At 34.3% G+C, this 21,919-nt stretch overlaps 1 protein-coding gene across 3 annotated transcripts in view; it reads right to left on the minus strand.

Annotated features, from left to right (window-relative positions):
- tanc1b (tetratricopeptide repeat, ankyrin repeat and coiled-coil containing 1b) overlaps positions 1 to 21,919 on the minus strand; it is a 164,159-nt gene that overhangs the window by 129,957 nt on the left and 12,283 nt on the right. For all 3 annotated transcript variants that reach the window (XM_052565546.1, XM_052565547.1, XM_052565545.1), the window contains exon 2: positions 15,715 to 15,804. In XM_052565546.1, coding sequence (XP_052421506.1) covers positions 15,715 to 15,772 — 58 coding nt within the window. In that variant the 5' untranslated portion in view covers positions 15,773 to 15,804. The remainder of the gene's footprint in view (positions 1 to 15,714; positions 15,805 to 21,919) is intronic.

Raw genomic sequence — 21,919 nt, forward strand, 5'->3', positions numbered from 1 at the left:
GACTCCAGCTGCAGTCCACTTTGTGAATCTCCCCCCAATTTTTTTTAATGGGTTTTGTTTAACAATTCTCTCCAAGGTGCGGTTATCCCTACTGCTTGTACACTTCTTTCTATCACATCTTTTCCTTTTCTTCGCCTCTATTAAAGTGCTTGAACACAGAGCTCTGTGAACAGCCAGCCTCTTTTGCAATGACCTTTTGTGTCTTTCCCTCCTTATGCAAGGTGTCAATGGTCCTCTTTTGGACAACTGTCAAGTCAGCAGTCTTCCCCATGATTGTGAAGCCTACAGAACTAGACTGAGACACCATTTAAAGGCCATTGCATGGTGTTTTGAGTTAATTAGCTTGTTAGAGTGTGGCACCAGGTGTCTTCAATATTTAACCTTTTCACAATATTCAAATTTTCTGAGATACTGAATTTGGGATTTTCCTTAGTTGACTGTTATAAACATCAAAATAAAAAATAAATATATCAGCCTGTGTGTAATGAATATAATATACAAGCTCCACTTTTTGAATGGAATTAGTGAAATAAATCAACTTTTTGATATTCTAATTATATGACCTGCACCTGTATATATAGGGCTGCACTATATTGGAAAAAACTCACACTGATATAAGGTATCCCCGACTAAGGATTTTCATAGTTGAATCGGAATTTTCTAATCTTGCCGATATTCGACTGATAGCCGAATCATATGTCTGGGGGCAGGGCAAAATACATTAACAAGAGTCAAGTCAGACATTCAACTAACATAATTACTGATGTTAACACACAGGGAAAATGTGTAATCAACACCTTGCAGATATAAATGGGGTAAATAATGTTTTATGTTTTGATGAACAGATAGCTAACACTTAAACATCAGCGAAACCATAACAATGAACAATTTTATTGGATTAGATTTTTTAACAACAGTGCTCTGCTCTCATTATAACATTAGCCTAAAACGTTAGCAGTTAATTTTCTGCATTTCTGTTTTGAGCTGCACGCACTGAAGATGACCAGTAGAGTGACGCATTTGATAGCAAGTTTTTAATCAAATCGCTTCGTTATTTATAACGCTAATATTAAGACTTATAGGCTATTTGCAAAAAGTGCCCAAATGCACATGAACATATCCACAGGGCTCTGAATTTGAACTCCTTTTGTGGAAGTGTTCTTTACGAAACAATGTGCAGAAACATTGCAACTAAACAAAAAAAATTCATAGTGTTTTATTATAACGGTCTTCTCATTATAATAGTATGTAAATAACTGTAAATATTGTAGTTTGACCTGCCCGTGCTGTGCGTTGAAGAGATATCACCGTATTACTACAATGAAGCACTTGACTCAAAATCAAATGCATCTTACATCAGGTAAATAATAGATCCACGATATATATATACACTGGCTGAAATGTTTTTAAATCACTTGTACCCTACCTGTTCGAATAAATCCAGTCTGTGCCTGTGTCAGTTTGAGTCTTGGTAAAGTTTGAAATCCCTGCCGCCAAGATGCTCCTCTCTCAGTCACGGATAATAAATGTGAAACATAAATCTATAGGGTTGGTTGGATTTATTCACGCACTTTAAAATATTAATTTAAAGCTTCCTTCTTTTCAGATTCTTACAGCTTTATCATAATAGGCTGCACATTAACTTTTTGGGAGAAAACTAGTAGTTCTATGTGAAATCAGACATTTGAGCTACCCTGTATAGTCACAATGGCATAATCAATAACACCCCGCGAATATTCAACTGTTAGATTGGTAGTTGAATCAGGCTCCTCGAATCAAAGCATCGATTCATCGACTATTCGGGGTCACCCCTACACTGCGATATTTTGTTTTTCTGTGATATATATTGCGATATTAAAAACAATCTTCAAATGACTTGAATAACTCTACAAAGATAAAAATTTAATAAACAGGGCTTTATGTTTTTAAACAAGTCTAACAGTATTCAGGTACAGAAATTGAATAATCAAATGTCAAATAACACTGCATAGTCTTCATTGTATAAATTCAATCTAATAAGCCTGTGTTAATGTTACAAAAGGGATTTTTCTCTCTGTGATTTGTTGTTTGATTAATATTCATGACACCGAAAGCCTCCGGGAAACATTAAACTGCTATGAACCAATATACTGTCACACATCCTGCGATGTACCTATCTTGGATGTGCACGTCGCAATATCGATGCCGATATATCGTACAACTCTAATTATAAATTCCTTTTTAAATGCATTATACATAAATGCTTTAAATAAAGTTTTATCAAATTAGTTTTGGTGCGTTAGTAACTAAGACAAAATCTGAAATAAAAATAATAATCTTAATATGAACAACTATTTCTCATTAGAGACCAAGAAATATATATATTTTTTTTTTTTTTACTCTTACAGTACGTAAGCTGGTTTCTGGCATGGGATACTAAATTTAAAAGGGCAAATTGCAACCTTTATATCACAATTCTGACATTTTTTACTCGTAATTTTGAGAAAATACATCAGAATTAAAAGACAGAAACTCATAATAGTTTAATTCTATGGTGGAAATGCTTCCGTATTCATGTATCTTTTGTGTCTGAGGAATCTTCAGAGAAACGCTAGTGTGAAAGTTGATACCTAAATGAAACATTTTTGAGAAGTCTCCTGAGCCATGAAAGAGCACCATCCGAGCCCTAAGATCTTTTTCTACATTCTCTACTGACTTTCCACTAATAAATTCTACACATCCGGTCCATTTTACAGAGCTTAAATTAGCCCATTAATATACTGCACCCTCACTCTCCTCAGCCAGACCAAAACAACCTGAGAAGATCAAAGAAAGCGATGTGTTTCAGACCCTCAGAATTCTGGCCACAAACCAACCAATCTGACCGCAGCCGACTGTGTCCACCAACACAAAAGAGACACACACACACACACACACACACACACACACAGCTGAAACAACAGTGTTGGTGTAGGCACACACTGACTGCATTGAGGTCACCAGAGGTCACCGCCAGACAGAAACGGTTAAACACTGTCCTCTGCTCCTAATTTATGACCATTCTGCTGTGGAAAACACACAAAAGTTTTTGATTTTGTTACAACGGGGGACTTGAGCTAAAGATGACCACAGTGGCTACATTCAGAACAGCAAACTAACTAGGCATGAGTTTTAGACTACAGATTTTCATAATCAATTAACACCACATCATATGCATTGAGCACATAAAAACACTCCAGTAATTATGTTATTTAATTACAATATAATTCATAATATAATTATATGTAAATAAACATAAAATGAATTTTTTTTATACAAAAGAATCTCAGTGAATGCAACTATTGTAATAATAGTTGTTTGTTATGATTTTATAGTTAACAAAATGCAATTATAATAATTTTTTATTAATATTATTATTATTTCCAAGTGTGACCACAATAGCATACAACAGCTTAAAATGTTTAGCTTCGGATAATGCATACTGTTTCACAAACTATTTTCAAAAACAGCTAACACTATAAGGTATACTGTATGCATTAAGAACACAGACAGTGATTCAAATACAAAAGCACTGCACTTGGACACTTGGATCAAATATTCTGCTGATAACATCACATTCACTCGTGCCATCACACCAGTCCTGCATTGCTCATCTCCACACCACTGTTACTGGGAAACTTCCCAGAGGTCAAACACACCGATCAATAGTTCACGTGTCCTTGTGACTGTTGGTGTAAGGTCATCAGCCTTTAAGTACAATAAAAACAAACGCACACGTCCACAGGGAGTAGAAGAGGCTAATATATATATATATATAAGATAAATACATTTAATCATTTGCATTTTACTAGATTTATTCAGAAATTATTACTTGCATCTTTAAAAATGATTTGCACTTTAAAAAAATTGTTATTTGGTGAAAGAAATAAAGAAAAAAAGTCAAATGAGAAGACATTTCTTTTTTTTCTTTTTTTTATTCTCTTAACAACAAAGCATCCACTTCAAGCCACCCTGAAGGCTTTTCCTTTCACAGAAACATCCGGAGAGAAAGCCCTATCTGGAGTTAATATCTGCATCAATGAGCCGCCAACAGCATCAGCATTGTGCAGCGATAACAATGCCACACAAAGACATGATGTGTGTAAAATGGAATGATAAATGAACGCTGATGTTGTTTAGGGTCATAAATGGGATGCTCAAACTTCAAGCTCAAAAAACAAGCTGCATTTGGAGATTATTGCAAAAAAACATACAACACACAGACAAAACAAGTGAAAATGCACAGTGAAATAAACCCCGATAGGATGATAAAGCCAGTCTTATATCATCATGAAAGGGTTTATTTTACAATAATGATTTTCTTGTGTTCTCATTTTACATGTGACATCTAATAGTATACAGTCACTTAGGATTGATTGTTCCTTGCATATGGATCAGCAATTCTTCAAACGATCGCTTAAATATCAGACTCTAATCAATGGGACCAGAGCGATGTCTGACTGTGGCTGAATTTCCATTTCAAACTCATATGAATCTAGTCAAATCAAAAATATAAGTCACCATATTCTTGTTAAAGCACGCTGAAAGCCCCTGCAATCATTTATGAGGTCAAAGGGCAGAGGCTCAGTTGAGGTGCTGCAAAATGCCTCGGGCGAAACTGACCTGCTAATAATAAATGTAAATGTCAATGTCATGTTCAGATGTGAACCTGGAGATTATGAGGCATTGCAGGTGAACAGACCTCAGTGTTTCACTAGTGGCCTCATAAAACTGTCCCTTCCCATGGTGCACTGCAGTAACTGGAGCACATCTGTGACACTGCAAGTCCCAGATCAAGGTTAAGAGTGATGCAAAAAATATGTCTCTCACATCAAAAATTAACTACAAATAATCACAGAATTCAGTCACAAATGTAGATTTTACTGTACAATAGAATGGCACCGAATTTGGAAAGTTTTAAATAAATAAAAAGCAGCACTACACAGTTATTCAAATTGTAATGTTCACTACAAGCCCCATAATTAATTAAAATAAATTATGACAGAAATATTTTATTATTGAATAGTAAAATTCACTTCTCAAAGTAATAATAATACAATTTACAACATTAAAATATTATTTGTTAAGGAATATCACACAATTAGTAATTCTTCTGTCGTGCAGCACTTATATATATATATAATATTTTATATATATATATAAAAATGCAATATGTTCCAAAGGAATTATTTTATTCAAGTTTGATTACATTTTTAAAAATAAAAATTATTGTTAACATTTTATGAATGCATCTATTTATGATAAATAAATACATCACAGCTAGATGAAGTACTATCAAGATCAATAACAATTAAAAAAAATGTTCATGTTTAATTTATACAAAAAAACCTCTTAAATCAATAAATAAAATTAAAATTGTGTTGTCAAGGAAATTTTACACTTTTATTTGATTACATATCTCGATTTATGACAAATTGTATTAAACAATTAAAAAAAAAAATAAAAGAATAACAAACAAAAAAAATTGGGAAAAAATGTAAAGTAATTTTAGAGAAAGAAAGAACTATTAATAGTGTTCCTTGGATGCTTACCACAAATGAATCATTGGGTCTGATTTAACAAGAACATGTAGGCTATTCATTCAGTAGCTCACAATGATTAAGAACAGTGATGGCAGCTGGAAATGTGACCTTTACTAGCCCCAGAGCTGATCAAAGACTCCCAACACCTTTAAAACTCAAACCCCACTACCGGAATACTTGAAAAACAGGATGAAAAAGACAAAACCACAGATATGTTTCAGATGTGTGTGGAAAGCCCTCAGATGTGGTGTGGATCAAAATGGAAAAGTGTTTAAAAAAAGGCAACCTCATGCAAGCACAAAGAAAAAATGCATGATTATGTTCATGCCAGATACACTGGAAAAATTAAGCGTGCACACACACACAACACACACCTACTGAGCTTATAAGTGACCAATTTGGAACATTCTACATAAACAGAAACTACTGATGTTGCTTAACTAATAATCATTAAGTAAAACTATTAAAACGTTTTTTGTTGTTGTTGTTAATTTAAATAAAGAAAATGTATTTTTTTTTCTTTCTTTTCTTTTGCCATTGTTGTTTTGGTTTCCACTAACTTTTGTATGACATTTCCTGATCCCGCCCCCGTCTCTCTCCCACCTCACAAAAAAGCAAGAAAAAAAAATAATTAATATATATATTACTTTTGTATATTGAAATGGATCATAAGCAGAAACCACTGATGTTGCTAGGTTAGGAATCTGAATTAAGTAAAATTAAAACTTTTGCTCATTGAAATAAAGAATTATTTAAATAAAACATTAGAAGATGTGACAACTGCAATAAAATCACATAACCGAACTGATAAAAATGTAACTACTGTAAATTTGTAAATTCAAAAATAAAAATGATTTCAAAATAATAATGAAAAAATATAACAGTGTATAAATAATACTAAACTACTACTTAATGCAATAATATGCATAAACATACAGCACACACTAATATTGAATCTATTTTGAATCTTTATTGACTGAACTACAACTCATTAATACTTTTTTTTTTACATTTGGGTGACGTATACGATGCATAGAGCTTGTTCTAGTGAATTATGGGATGGCCTACTCCCCTGAAAGATGTGACGCAAATTAAAGTTGCATGCGTTTGTTAGTATCCCTATGCTTTCTTAAAAAGCTGCCTACGTAGGCAGCCCACTGGGATTTTGGAGCAGGCACAGAGAGAGAAAATAAAAGATTAAAGGGCTAAATCTGAGATTGGAGATTGCGTGGGATAATGGCTGTGGTGTTTGGCATCAGGGAAGAGTTTCCATGATCCCTTTCAAACTCCCTGGAGCGCTGCTGCAGGCCAAACCGCCAACATTTGCTCCTCTACCGTGCAGTTAAAAATGATCAGGGCTTTCTCCCTCACCCATTACCGTTACAAATCACCATGGGCCTGTAACATTTCAAGACGAGGCAGACAGTACGAAGTCAATATTCCAGAGACGCTGTCTGTTAAACCTGAGGGTCACATTAGTCAAGAGCTCCGTTTGAGATCTGTTCCAAAAACTAGAGAGCTGCCTACCTAGACAGCACTTAATAGGCACATTTCACACAAAAGTTTCCAAAAGGTAGGCTGCCTTTTAAGACTACAATCAGATTAGTTACTACATTTTGGTCAAATTGCATGTTGGTATAAATGTAGTTTAAATAGTTGAGCATAGCACTTGTAACACCAAGGTCACAGATTCTGTTCCCAGGAAAAGCATGAACGGATCAAATGTATACCTTCAATGCAATGCAAGTTGTTTTGTGTTGCATGTACCACCCCATAAATAATGCAGTCCCCTAATGCTTTGTGATGAGCTCAGTATAAATATAATTCTATTTTACATTGATAATACTGAAAAGTATCAATAAATGCATTCAACAATGAAAAATGGACTAGTTAGATCAAGTCACATCACATCTTAAAAACATTAAATTAATTAATTGGCCGTATGAGTATCTGCTGTACATCTGAACGGATTTAAACTTCTTTACAAGGAAAGCAGGGTTATTAGCTTGTCTTCAAATCTCTGTGAGTGTGATTTCTTCTTTTACTTTATCAGAGAGTGTAAAACTATGCTAAAACCTAGGAAAATATGGTGAATACTGATCTGATATGAGGCCACATTACATAATAATCCTATATAATATACTACTACAACTACACTTACAGTACTACTCCTACTACTAATATATATATATATATATATATATATATATATATATATATATATATATATATACACATTAGTGCAGTCAATTAGATAAAGTTAAATAATTAATCACACATTTTCTCACATTAATCGCAATTAATCACATTTAATCCCACCTTTTTTTGCATGTGACAATTGAATGATTCAGATCATATAGATGCAGGGAAAGAGTTTTTCACATCACTGTGGATGAATTTTGGCCCACTCTTCTTTGCAGAATAATTTTAATTCAGCCACATTGGAGGGGTTTCGAGCATGAATGGACTGTTTAAGGTCATACCAAAGCATCTCAATCAGATTTAAGTAAAGACTTTGACTTGGCCACTCCAAAATCTTCATTTTGTTTTTCTTGAGCCATTCAGAGGTGTACTTTCTGTCCTGCTGGTGCTTGCTGCTTTGGGATCATTGTCCTGCTACATAACCTAAGTACGCTTGAGGTCACAAACTGACGGCCAGACATTCTCCGTCAGAATTTTCTGATAGAGTGCAGAATTCATGTTTCCATCAACTATGGAAAGTCGTCCAGGTCCTGAAGCTGCAAAGTAGCCCCAGATCATCACACTACCACCACCATGTTTCGAATGTTGGTACGATGTTCTTTCTGTTTTTATACTGTGTTGGTTTTATGCCAGGTACACATAAAACCAACAAACCACATATTTAATGGGACACACACCTTTCTAAAAAAGTTCTAAATGTGTCATATAAGATATAATATAAGATCTTTTTTGGCAAATGTGAGACAAGCCTTTATGTTCTTTTTGGTCAGCAGTTGCTTTTGCCCTGGAACTCTGACACGGATGCTGTTTTTGCCCAGTCTCTTTCCTATTTATGAATCATGAAAACTGACCTTAATTGAGGCAAGTGAGGCATGCAGTTCTTTAGATGTTGTTCTGGATTCTTTTATGACCTCCTGGATGAGTCGCTGTTGCGCTCAGAGTATTTTGGTAGGCAGGCCACTCCTGGGAAGGTTCACCGCTGTTCCAAGTTTTCTTCATTTGTGGATAATGGCTCTGACCTTGGTTCGCTAGAGTGCCAAAGCCTAAGAAATGGATTTATAACCCTTTCCAGGCTGATACATATCAACTTTGTTTCCCATCTGTTCTTGAATATCTTTAGAACGCGGCATGATGTGTTGCTCTTTGAGCATGCTTCACTTTGTCAGACAAGTCTTATTTAAGTGATTTCTTGTTTCAACAGGTCGGGCAGTAATCAGGCCTGGGCGTGGCTAGTGAAATAATGTGGTTCATCACAGTTCTTTCATGATTTACTAGGAGGGGGCAATTAAGAGATGCTTTTTTTTTTTTTTTTAAAGAGTCAACCACTCCCCTCTAAAATGGCTCATTCTAACACGCCCCCGTGTCTACGTCACTGTGTGGAAAGATTTGCATAATGCTGCCCAAATGTTCACGCAAAGAAAGAAGGCATAACTTTTATTCTCTCTGTTGCCGCCGCTGCCATGTCGTGGAGTCACTGTGTGTTTCATTGTGAAAGTGAAACTACTTTGTTTGTTCTTCCACACGAGGACACTAATATAAATCAGTGGTTAAGTTGTATTTCAACACAAATGCCTAGTTTGTAACTGGCTTTATTAGTTTTGTCTCGTATAGTCATGTCTGGATCACAAACTTATCTTTCTATTTAACCGGATGTTCTTACTAAACAGAACCAGTTCACCGAATCGAACTGAACGCAATAATAATCCGGAACGCAATAATCCACAATTAATTAAGTTATTCAATTTATAAACATGTTTTACCCTGCATGGGAGACAGCACATGTTATGGGGCATAACATTTACGTCACACGCTTGAGGCATTCGGCCAATCACAACGCAGTGGATAGCTGGCCAATCAGAGCACATCTCGCATTTTCAGACTGATGAGCTTTGTAAAAATCAACTAACTTCAGAAGGCGGGGCATAGAGGAGAAATAATATTGTACATTATATGGAAATAATGTGTTTTTTTTTACCTTAAACCGCATAAACACATTGCATTAACCAAACTCACAAAATAATGTTCTTTTTAGCTGCATCATATGACCCCTTTAAATTTAGTTTGATGATCTGAATATTTTAAGTAGAGGTCGAGCGATTTTGCCGACACTGATTAATTAGTTTTTAAAATGAATACTGAACAAAAACTAAAATAGTCCTTTATTAAAAAAAGAAAAACAACAACTACTGAACCATAGTTGTAGTAGTAGTAGTAGTACTAGTAGTAATAAAAGTAATAATGTTAATAGAAATAGTAAATGTTGAAATTACCACACTCTAATGAAATTCTTATTTTTATTTTTTTTTGCATTCAGTTATTTTCCATAAAAAAATTTCTCGACTCCTTTTTTATAGTTAAATTAAAGTTTAATAATCTTAAAGCAAGTCTAATTAATTAAAATCATGAAACTTACACATTTTCACATCAATTTAACAAAAATGTAACAAATTACATGTTTAGGGACCTATGAAAATTTCTTATTGTTACCAAATTCTGAGTTTTAGCATGTCTAATTATTTGAACGCATAAAACAACTTAAATTTATTTATTTTTCTTAAAGAAAAATATTTACTATTAAAAATGTTAATGTCCTGGCAGTGACAAATAACTTGTTTTATATTTTATTTATTTACATTGTTTTACAATAATGATTTTAACTGCTACTATGTAAAAGCAATACTGCTGTAAAATATATATATATACACAGTGTTTCCCCTGCCATTATATTAGGGTCTTTTCCTGACCCATTTCCCTCTTTCTTGTATCAGTGTACCTCTATAAAATGCAAAAAGGTCATTGTTTAAGATTTCACTGTAATAGACACCAACAAAAAAACTATTACAAAAATAATAGTATATTTATTACAATTGTACAAATATATACATATGGAGAGAGTGGCTTAAGGTCTTTTCCCTGAACCCGTTTCCCTCTCAATAATTTCACTAGTAAATGAAATAGTATCATAGATATTTAAACTTCTAGGGTGTTTAAGGTGCTCTGGTGCTGTAAGTGTTTTTGCACACTTTGTGTTTGTCCCAGTTTGCATCTTTGCTTGCTTATTGACTGCACAAGACTGGAACAAGTGAGGGATCCATCCACAGGACTAATCCTCCGTTGATTGGCTGCGGGACATCTTCATTGTCAAGCCCTGCTCTGCATTCTAAGACAGTGTGAAGACATCAGTAATTCAAGACTGAATCTGAGCTCTGAAGCCTTTCAGAATGGCAATGTGATATTCAGCAAACTGAAAAAACAGCCTCCACTCCTCAAATTCAGACAACATGTGCTGCTATTCATCTGGAGTTTGTAGTGCACATGTCCCAGCCGGCCTGGATGTAAATATGCCAGTAATTCCCCACCGGGACATCATCAAATGACAAGACAGCAAAGCGATTCCATCCTCAGCCACATCAAGAGCTGACAAAACATGTCATTTCTCATTCAAGGCAACAGCAGAGATGCTGAACGGCCGGAACAGCCCCAGTGGGATTGAGAGAGGGGAAATGGATAGACACAAAGGACAGACAGATCTGTGACTTCATGAAGCATTTCTGACTGGGAGACCGGGTGGGATTTCTGTCGAAATAATCAGAGCGTCCCATCTAATAGGCTGATAACTAATACAGCACCAAAGGAAAAGGAACCAGAGGACTAGTCTAGACTAGTCCTACTAAATCAGTGCAGTAAAAGCATAAAATATAACTTTACAAATGTAGGCCCTTATGATTTGTGCAATGCATAAAATGTAGACAGAATCACAGAATCGAGTCATAATAATCAAACTGCGATATGGATTAGTGTCTGTGAATTAAGTATTTTTAATATCGAAAATATGAATTCTGCATGTTCACCAAATCATATACACATTACACCATAAAAACAGACTTGCTATGGCCCTAAAAATTGAATTTGTTGAACTTTTAATTAATCGTTGTTAAATTGGGTAAGTTTCATGATTTCAGATCATTAGCCATAACTTTGATTTCATTTAAAAATGTTAACTAAATACACAAAAACTAAAAGGAGCAAATAGAATCCAAAAATCTGAAATTAAAAAAAAAGTAATTTGGGGAAAAAAGAAAACAAAATTTGGTAAATAAGTAAATATTAATTTCATATGGCCCTAAAATTAAATTCTCAATAAATTGTTGCTAAATTATGTAAGTTTCATGAAATCAGTTAATTAGACATACCTTTTGATTTCATTTAAACACTAAAACTGAATCTCAAAAAATTAGAAAAAAACAACAAAAAAAAAACATTTTTGGTACAAATTCATCAGGACATGAACATATTCAGTGCCCAGAATTTACATTGCGCTTTTAATATATAAAAATTTGCATACTAATATATATATATATATATGTTTCTTATACATTTAATTTAAATTATTTACATGTATTCAATATGCTATTTTGGCAACACCAAAATAAAATACTGAAAAAAAAAGCTAATTAAAATGGGCTTAAAAACTGAATATTACCGTGAACTGTGCAGGTCCATCTATGAGGATGTTGCACAACCTGTCCAGGCAGAGATCTGTCTAATTTGACAAGCCTCTACAAATTTACAGATGAAGGGCAGCAGTGGGGGGAAAAAAGGGCATGAGCTGATAATAAATTATAATAAATTAAAGTGAGGAAAAATTAATCTGCATGTTCCTGCCGAACAATCAACCACTTACAGTTAACAATTAATTTGTGCTTTTGTTGTTCTTTAATTCACTTGTACTTTAGTTATTTAAATGGTCATGCTGTTTCAAAACTGTGGATACACAATTATATTGTTGTTTTAAATTGATGATTTATGATTAGTAACAAGGATGTGGAATAACATTTTTAAACCAGACAGAAAACACTGGTGCACTTTTTATGCAATCAATAAAAAAAAATACATCAATAGAACTATTAAAATAATTATTACTTTCAGCCATACTTTTAAATGACTCCTGAGAACATCAATTGAAGAAACCCACAATCAAACATCAGTTCATACAGTAGTCACTGTACACACACGGTTCATTTACAGGACAGACAACCACACAAATTCACAGGAAAAAATAAATCCCACAAAGACATGGAGGCAGAGCTACAGTATTCTGAGCCAATTAGCTGAGACTTCTACAATCCCTTTCATCTCTACTAGTGTGCCAGCAGCACGACACAAACGTATAAGTTCACCATTGTCTATATACATAAAGCTAACATGTCACAGCCTGATTTGAAATGAAGCCCTGGACAACAATAGACACAAAACAAAAGCAGTGGCCTCACATGAACGTTGCTTTATCATTTTCCAATTATCTACAGCTAGAGAATGACACTAGTCTGAACCCTGGGGCTCTGTTCTAGTGAGCTAAGATGCTGTTTGTATAGTAAGCTGCTTTCTAAAGCAGCTTCATAAATGAATTAGCACCTTAAAAATAAAATAACTGATCTGTGTTATAGAAAAAGCACTCCTCACATGAAGCAAACAGGTGACTTGACCTACTCAATTTCAACTGAGTTGTTCACACATGGAATTAAAAAGATGGTGAAATACAAGGATAAGCATTTTTTAAAATATATAACATACAAATAAAAAACAAATATTTTTAATTAGACTTAACTAATTTATAAATTGTTTTCAGAACTGACTACAAAATATTATATGTATGTAATTTATAATATATCATTACATTATATAATATAGTGTGTGTGTATGTGAGCGCGTATATATCAGTATAACAAAGTTTTATGATGTCTTTAATATTTGTTTTATTTCAATCTGAATATCAATTTTTTTTTTTTACTATAGTGGAATTAAAACACTGAAATTAACAAACATTGTAATGTTTGTTATATAACAATTATTAAACAAAAAAAAAATGGTTTATTAGTTTTTAAATAAGTGTAAGTTATATTTCTCATGCCTCTTCTTTTTGGATTTTAGATCTGCAAATGAAACATGCGATGCTGTTTTATAATTTAGGGCTGGGTACCGAACTTCGATGCCTTTATGGTATCGAACGAAAAACTTTGATACTATGAGTATCGAAAAATTATTTATCTTTCGGTGCCAAATTTTGGTTCCAAAAGCCAAGCGGCATTTTTTTTTTTTTTTGCCAAACGGCTGTGTCTGTGTGAGCTTGTATCATACGTGCATGTAAGGACCCAAATTCGCCGTGATTGGGGGACGGGGAGGATTTCTGAAAATACTCGCAGTCACACAACACAACTGTAGTTGTTTTTTCTCAAAACGTTTCCGGCAACACTTTATTAAAGTCGTTGTCGAGTCAGCAAAGTGCAATATATGCAATAATAGTATTGCAACCAAAGCCGGTGTTAATGAAGCATTTGTTTGGATGAGTGCTTTGCCCTCCCTCCCGGTTTAGTTTGGTCTACTCTATTGCGTATCTTGAAACACGCCCCCTTTCACGTCGTCTAAAAAACAGAGAGAGAGAGAAAGATTTATCCGGTACAGCGAATTTCTTTAAGCAGCAGTCCACTGTATACGTTCACTTAAAACATAACCGACTGTGTTTACGAGAATACTTGCAGAGACAATTATTTTGATATAATTGTTTGTGTTCATTCAGAAGTTACAATACTCGAAAGATGAATTCATTCTCTGTACGCGCATTGTCTGAAATGCTGCTCACAGCGTGTGCTTTGAATGAGTGAGCACAAGCTCCGAACGTGCACAAATTGTTTAAAAAGCTTGAATCAGCAATATTAAGAAACAAATGCAAACGATCGGCTACGATTAAAGATTGACTCAAAAGAATCATCGGTTCACTAATCGGATCATGAACTTGCATTACCGAGCTGATTATCTATTATTGAACATCTCGAATGAATAAAGACTTCAAGTTCATCTGTAAAGCACATAAAGGTATCGTTTGAGTTTATGAACTTCTATTTCTTGCATGACTCGTATGGATCTGCTAACTAAATACAAAGTGTGAGTTCTAGAAGAATGTTTGTGTCTTGATGAGCATGTATCGCTCACTAGAAGTCGCTAAATGAACAGCTGTTGTTCCTTTTTTTTTTTTTTTCAACGGAGGATCAGTTGCCCTATTGGTTAAAATCCCGAAACTGTTTACTTAAATATAAAATTAATAAATGACATAAAAACAGTGGCGTTTGCGTTATGATGTGGTGGGCTGCTGTGGGCCAGAGAGCCTGGGCAACTTTTTGGTCCCAGTCCGCCGCTGAATGGCACACCCCTATCCAAAAAAAACAACCAGTTGTATTAATAATGTTATCCTGAGTGTGAAGTGTTACCAGAATTTGTTTTAATTAAAGTGAAAAATAAAAGTTGTGTGTTTAATGTATTTGTGCTGATGTTGAAATGGAAAAAAGTATCGTTAGGAACCGGTATCGAAACTGAGGTATCGAAATTGGCACCGGATCGAAAGATTTTGAACAATACCCAGCCCTAGTCTTGATGTTTCCTATAATGCCTTGAAATGCCACCTAAACAGGCAGCTCGCAAGGTTTCGAGCAGAGCCGCTGTATTTGGGTCTTTATCTTAATTCCTACTTTTCTGTAGAGGCCAAATCACCATAAATATTTCCATAGCGACATCCCATGATCCCAGGGAATTCAAGAGTACACATACGCACTCATCTCCTCCTAATTCTCCCGCAGCGTTCAGCGCTCTTGCACACCTGTTTCCACAACAGTGCCATAAACCAAAAACCACATCATAAATCCCAGTAAATAAATGCCACACTTTGATCAGCTACATGCTGACAGATGCATATCAGCCACATGACATCATCAGCCAACCTCAGACTTCCCCGAATTCATGTATTGCCTCAATTAGCACATATTTACAAGTTGTATGAATCAACAAATTAGCTGCAAAATGCCTCACTGACTGACATGAAATGTTTCCAAGGTGGAAAAGCTACTAAACTTTGGTAATCAGAAATTATAGATACAGAATCAGTTCCATGTGTTCATACCTGTATCCTTCTTATTTTTCCCGCCATCTCTGCTCTTCTTCAGCACAGCCTTGAACATGGCGTGACTCCAGGAATCCCTTCACGACTACACTGTAGAAACACAAGAGATTTTTCATATGAAGCAGCAGGTTCATACACATTCGCTTTATTAAAATCAGAGATATTGCAGTCTAGAGTTACACTCAAAAATCTCTGAGAAACAATGCATGTCAGTGTTTCTATGAATACATGCTCTTTAAATCCCAAGAGTTACACTTTATTAAATGAGGACACAATACTCTTAACGTCTCAATAATGTAAACAATATTACTGCCCAGATATTCTATAAAGCTGCTTTGAAACATTTGACTTAAAACTTACACTGCAAATATGTGGTACAGAAACAGTTTTCCATTGCTAGTGAAATTGCTAGTGAATACATTGGATTAAATGCAAAATATTGAAGTAGTAAAATTGAAATTGCATTTTCTTGTCAAAGTACTCCAATAGTTTTATTGACAACTTTGAAAAGTGTAGAACATTTGTACTACTTGCTAAAGGTTAATATTTATGATAAAAATAAAAAAACTATGGTAATATGATAAAATAAAATAAAATATGGTAAAAAAAAAAAAAAAAAAAAACTTAAACACAAAAATTTTTATATTTGTGGTGTCACTTCCAAGATGAACAACAATTATTTCACTTTATTAAAATTGAATGTACTGGTTTACCAAAATGACAGCTGTGTCAGTGAGGAGCTTGAGATGAAATATAAAATATGAGATGTGTTAAAAAAAATACATTAAAAAACACACAAATAAACAATAACATCACTTACGAAGAGAATATTTTAATTGTACATAATTCTCAATTAAGAGCCTGATTTGTAAGTCACTTTGGATAAATATCTGCTAAATGTATAAATGTAAATGTAAACAAACTAATTTTACCACAACAAAATGTTATCAAGTTAACAGTTGATAGAAAAGTGGTGGTTCAGAACCAAAAAAGATCAAAACAACAGAATTATTGTGTGCATATACATAATGTCCACATTATTAATAGAATCATCAAATAAACAAGTGTATATGTAGAGAGTGTATTTCAACAGAGTTTATTTTATAAAGGTCCACAGGGCTAAAAGGTGCTCATAGTTTAAGAAATGCATTACAAATAATTATGTATATATATATATATATAAAAAAAGAACAATCTAAATAAGTTCTTGTATATTTTATTTCAGGGATTTTTCCCACAGTCCACCCACTGTAATGTGTGATTGCTGGTGGGCCGGCATGGAAAGAATTCTTCAATATTTGCACAGAGCGGCTCTGCTCCACTATCTTGTTATTCCGGAAAACAAGATGTTGGATTCCCAGCATTCCACTTATAATTGATGCTAAACAACTGAACTTGGGCTTCCCGTGCCACTTGTCATGATAGCGCTGAGGTTCCTACACCACTTGCATGTTGTTTGTCACAACTAGCAGCATGGGTCAAATGCATTATGACACCTCGATCTATAAAAAAAAAAATAATAATAATTTTACAATTTTGACTAGTTTCTCTGAACTCTGAGTTTAAAATTCTGTTTTTGTTTGTCTTTGTTTGTTTCTGGGGGGGGGGGGGTTAAAATTTTTTACTTTTTCTATTGACTTATCACAATCATCAATTATTTAAAAATTCTCACTTTATTCCTCACAAATTTGTATAACAGTTCTAAAATTCCAAAGTTCGCAACTTTTTTCTTGTAATAATGAGTAAAAAGGTTGAATTTCAATATGGTGCTTCTAGTTTGTGTAAATTAAAGTGGGATACAATGCTTGTTACTAAGAATTTTTTACACTGTTAAAGAGATTCTCATGCGAAGCAGGGACAAAGTTTTTTTTTTTTTTTTTTAACAATTTGGACGCATGACGGAGTATTTCTGTGCCAAAACTCTTACTGGGTTTGTACAAGTTTCGGAGAGTTAATCGGCATTACTACACGGGACTTGGTCAGGAATAATGTCTCCAAAGAAGTGTGTTTTTGGTGGTAAGGGAACGATAACTTTGTTCAGCTTCCTAAAGAACCCCAGCGTTATGTAAACAGTGTATACAGTTTGTTTTCACAAGTGTGTTTGTTGACAAACGTTTTATAAACAAGGCCCAGTCTGACGCTGGATATGCACATGGTTTGAAACTGAAAGATGGAGCGGTCTCAGCTATAAAAGCTCCCTGTCATTATTTAGGAACTGCAGACGGTAAATGAAACAGCATCAAATGTCTTTTTTGTTGCCATTCAGCGCTCAAGTACATGTCACTCTTTAGCTCCACCAATGGCGCACCTCCAGGAGGAGAATCGTAAATCTGTATCTTTCTTTTATAAATATAATTAAACTAAAAACTTTTTGAAGATATATAGGATGCAGTACTACTCTATAGGTACTCAACATTAGCATGAGATTGGGTGAAACTGTGTGTGCTATGTGCAACATTATTATTACCACAATTTTATTTCTTTTCTACAGAAAAATTAATGCTTGACCAATTATATGATCTCAATTATGTTCTGCGTGTTTTATTTTTGTACTACAAATGATATTATCATGGCCCCCTCTGAGAAAACTATAACAGTGAAATATAAAGTGTGTCTGACAGCTCTGCTCAGATGGGACGAGACAAGGTGAGCGGTCTGAATCTGGAGCCTTGCTGAACTCACAGCGGAGGCCACAGCACAGAGATCAAGCATGAAAAAAGCCTGCAGGTCCCTCCCCAGGAGGCAAGCAGTCGTCCAATACGCATTGATTGTAGCTCTTGGATGAGAAGGCTTGCTGTGGCCTCATCCAGAGTGAGAAGTCAAAAGTTGAGGAGAGAGACTCTCGACATGCAGTACAGAAACCAAGTTAAAAAGAAACACTGGACCCCACAAGAGGTAAACAAATTGGGTTCACACTGCTTATCTGGCTGAAAACTGGCATCTGCGGGCAGCTTTGTTGTTGAGTTTAACGCACAAGGGTCAAAGAGTTCAAAAAAGTGCTGTAAATAAGCTTGGATATTACTGCAGACAGCTTACACAGCACAAATCTTATGAAAATAAAATCTCAGAGTTCAGTTAAGATGTAAATGTAATAAATTATTCACAATCACACAATCCTTCCCTTATTTTCCACTAATTCCACAAATTGTTTGCGTAAGAAACAAACCTTGGTTTTATAATAAATTAACTTCAAATGTCTGTGCCATTAAACTGCAAATATTATTATACACATTAACTAATTTAAAGATTTTTTTAAATATTACACGCTCCCAGAAGTAAATCAACATTGTTTCAAATTACTCATTGTTATTTTACATTAACTTAACAAAATAAATTGAAGTGATAAATATTATACCGCCACAATAATACAGATTATTTTACTATAAAATAAAAATAAAACATATTTATTATTATTATATAATAATTAGTAATAAGATAAACAATCATAATAATAATCAATTTAATAAAAATAAAAAAATCAAGTATTTAATAAATATATATATGTTAGAATAATAATTTTAACAGAATTATCAATATTATTTTACAAAACAACAGTAAAATAATTTTTTTTAAATTTATATTAGAATTTTCACAGATTTATGCAATTCACATGGGTTATACTTTTCAATTCGGAAAATATGATAAAATCACAAACCTACTATCTGATATATAGCTATTAAGTATTAAACGAAAGAAAATGAATAATGAAGTGAACAACTGCGTTTTGGTGTAGATTATGGTTTCATAATTTATCAAAAAATACTCAAGACAAACTCTGAATGTGATCTGTCTGCGTATGAGTTTTTCCATACTGGCTGTTGTTCCTGTTACAGGATAGTGAAGCACATGCAAGCAATTACAGACGTGTGTCTCATTCCAGACAAGCTCCCTCACTCCATCCATCTCCATGAGATGAGAGAACAGGAACTCTGCCACCTTCACAATCTGTATAAGTTGAGCTGGGTGACATATGCCAAAAAATATACCATTCGTTATTTTTCAGCCATCTGACAATCTTTGATATTTATGTATCTTTCTTGGAAAAGGCTTAAAACTGAGGGTGAAAAAAAAAAAAAAAAAGAGTCTTTCAAAAAAAAATACCAGTAGATTCAAAATGTTTAAGTAAAATACAGTAAAAAATAAATAAATAAAAATGTAATCAAACAAAATTTCAATAGTTTTTTCCAACTGATAATATTTATATATTAATACTCTAAATTGTTTTATTTTAACGTTTTACATTTTCATTTTACATGTATTTGTAATCATTTTAATAATTTTGTTGTGTATCATTTTTATTGTTTTTTTTGGGGGGGGGGGGGGGGGGGTCTATATATTTTTTTATAGTTTATTTAATTTAATTTTTATTTTATTTTAGTAAATCACGTTAAACCATATGAAAATAAAATTAGAATAAAATAAGTTAATTTATATAATATATAGTTTGAATTTCAGTTTACATTTATTGTATTTTATTTTACATATTATTTTTCCCCTTTAGCTTCAGTATTAGCTTTAGTTTTAGTTAACTATAATAACTCTACCCTGTTCGACCACTGGTTCCAGATTTAAGGTCAGGAGTTTCTGAAGGGTCTCAAGACTGAAGACTGATAGCAAGAGGTCCACAAGTCCTTTCATCACTTCCCTCACATCTGATCCGACCCAGGAAAGAAATTGAATCAACATGTGGCGCTCTGACCGAACAAAAACTTCAGCAGAACAATCTCAAGTGTGTAAGATGAAGATACCATATCCTGAGGAATGGAAAAAAATCTCAGGGCAGTTCCACCAGACTATCTCCACAGGAATGAGTATGTGGCAGGGTTACAGGTCGTCTGTGCTCTATAAAGCTGCTTTATCTCACTCTCGTTCTAAAGGGGGTCTTACTGCTCCAGTGACTGGGCTATATCTGCATTATCTCTCTAAAGCCGACCCTCGGTGGGCCTCTCAGCAGCCCATTACAGACTGAACCACCACAGAGACCATGAAAGTCACTAAACAGCAGAGCAAAGGAAAGCACCCTGGTTTAAAGGTGAAGTGTATAATTTTAGCACCACTAGTGGTGGCAAACAGAACTGCAAAATCAACTGTCTTCAAACAGGTTTCCCCAAACACAACCACAAACTGTTGTCAGCCCAATCAAACAAACAGCAATATTTTGACAGTGTCACAATAATATTTTATTAAAATAAAATAGTTCAAGTTTAGTATAACTGTGCAATAAAATTCACACTTTAAAAAAAATGAAGGAAAAATTTAACTAATAAAATAAAAAATGGGAATCATATACCGGTATAATAAAAAATGTTGGAAATTGATCACCTAGTATTGAATTTTTAATTGTGGATGTTTATTTTTGACTATTTTAATGGTTGTAGATGACTTCTGACAACAAACTTATTAACCTAGTTAACTAACCCTAACTAACTAAGCCAGGTTATAAAATATTTAACTCATTAAGATGACTATTTAAATATCACCGTATAATTATAGAGATCCCACCTCTATTAAAAATATATGTATAACATACATATATATATATTTTAGGGCTGGGTAAAAAAATCGATTTTTCGATTAATCGTTTTTTAAAATGTGGTCGATTCAAAATCGATTCTCAAAGGCCATGAATAGATTTTTTTCCATATTTATTTCCGCAGACATTGAACGTAAGATTAGCGTTAATCTAATTACAAATCTTCTCCACTAGATGTCACCCTCTTATGTGTCTTGTGCGATGTTACCAACGAACCTATCATTCATTCATTCAGTTTAAAGCAGTGGTTCCGTCACGAATTCAAATGCGGCTCACCATATGCTGAACACATTTTCTGCAATGTGCGTCAGGTCATGTTCCCGTTCGCGTCTTACAGACTGCATCTTAAAGCCTCTTATACTTTCTGCGTCCGCGAGTCCGCTATGGACCGCTATGCAGGCATGATGTAAACATCACCATCGGAGAGTGTGTACCGAGCCTCTGAGCAGACAACCGCGCAGACAGGTGCGCGTGGTCAGTTGTCTTCAAAAGCACAATTGCACATGTTCAGGCAGTGTGAATAAGCCCATTGCCAATCGAACCAATCGGGCCGGGCTCGGGCTTGTGCAGTAAATGAGCGGTCATGTAATGTGTTTTGATTAGAGATGTTCCGATACCCTTTTTCTCTTCCCGATACCGATTCCGATACCTGGGCTCAGGGTATCGGCCGAT

This window comes from Carassius gibelio, chromosome B9 (assembly GCF_023724105.1).
Source record: "Carassius gibelio isolate Cgi1373 ecotype wild population from Czech Republic chromosome B9, carGib1.2-hapl.c, whole genome shotgun sequence".
Lineage (NCBI taxonomy): Eukaryota > Metazoa > Chordata > Actinopteri > Cypriniformes > Cyprinidae > Carassius > Carassius gibelio.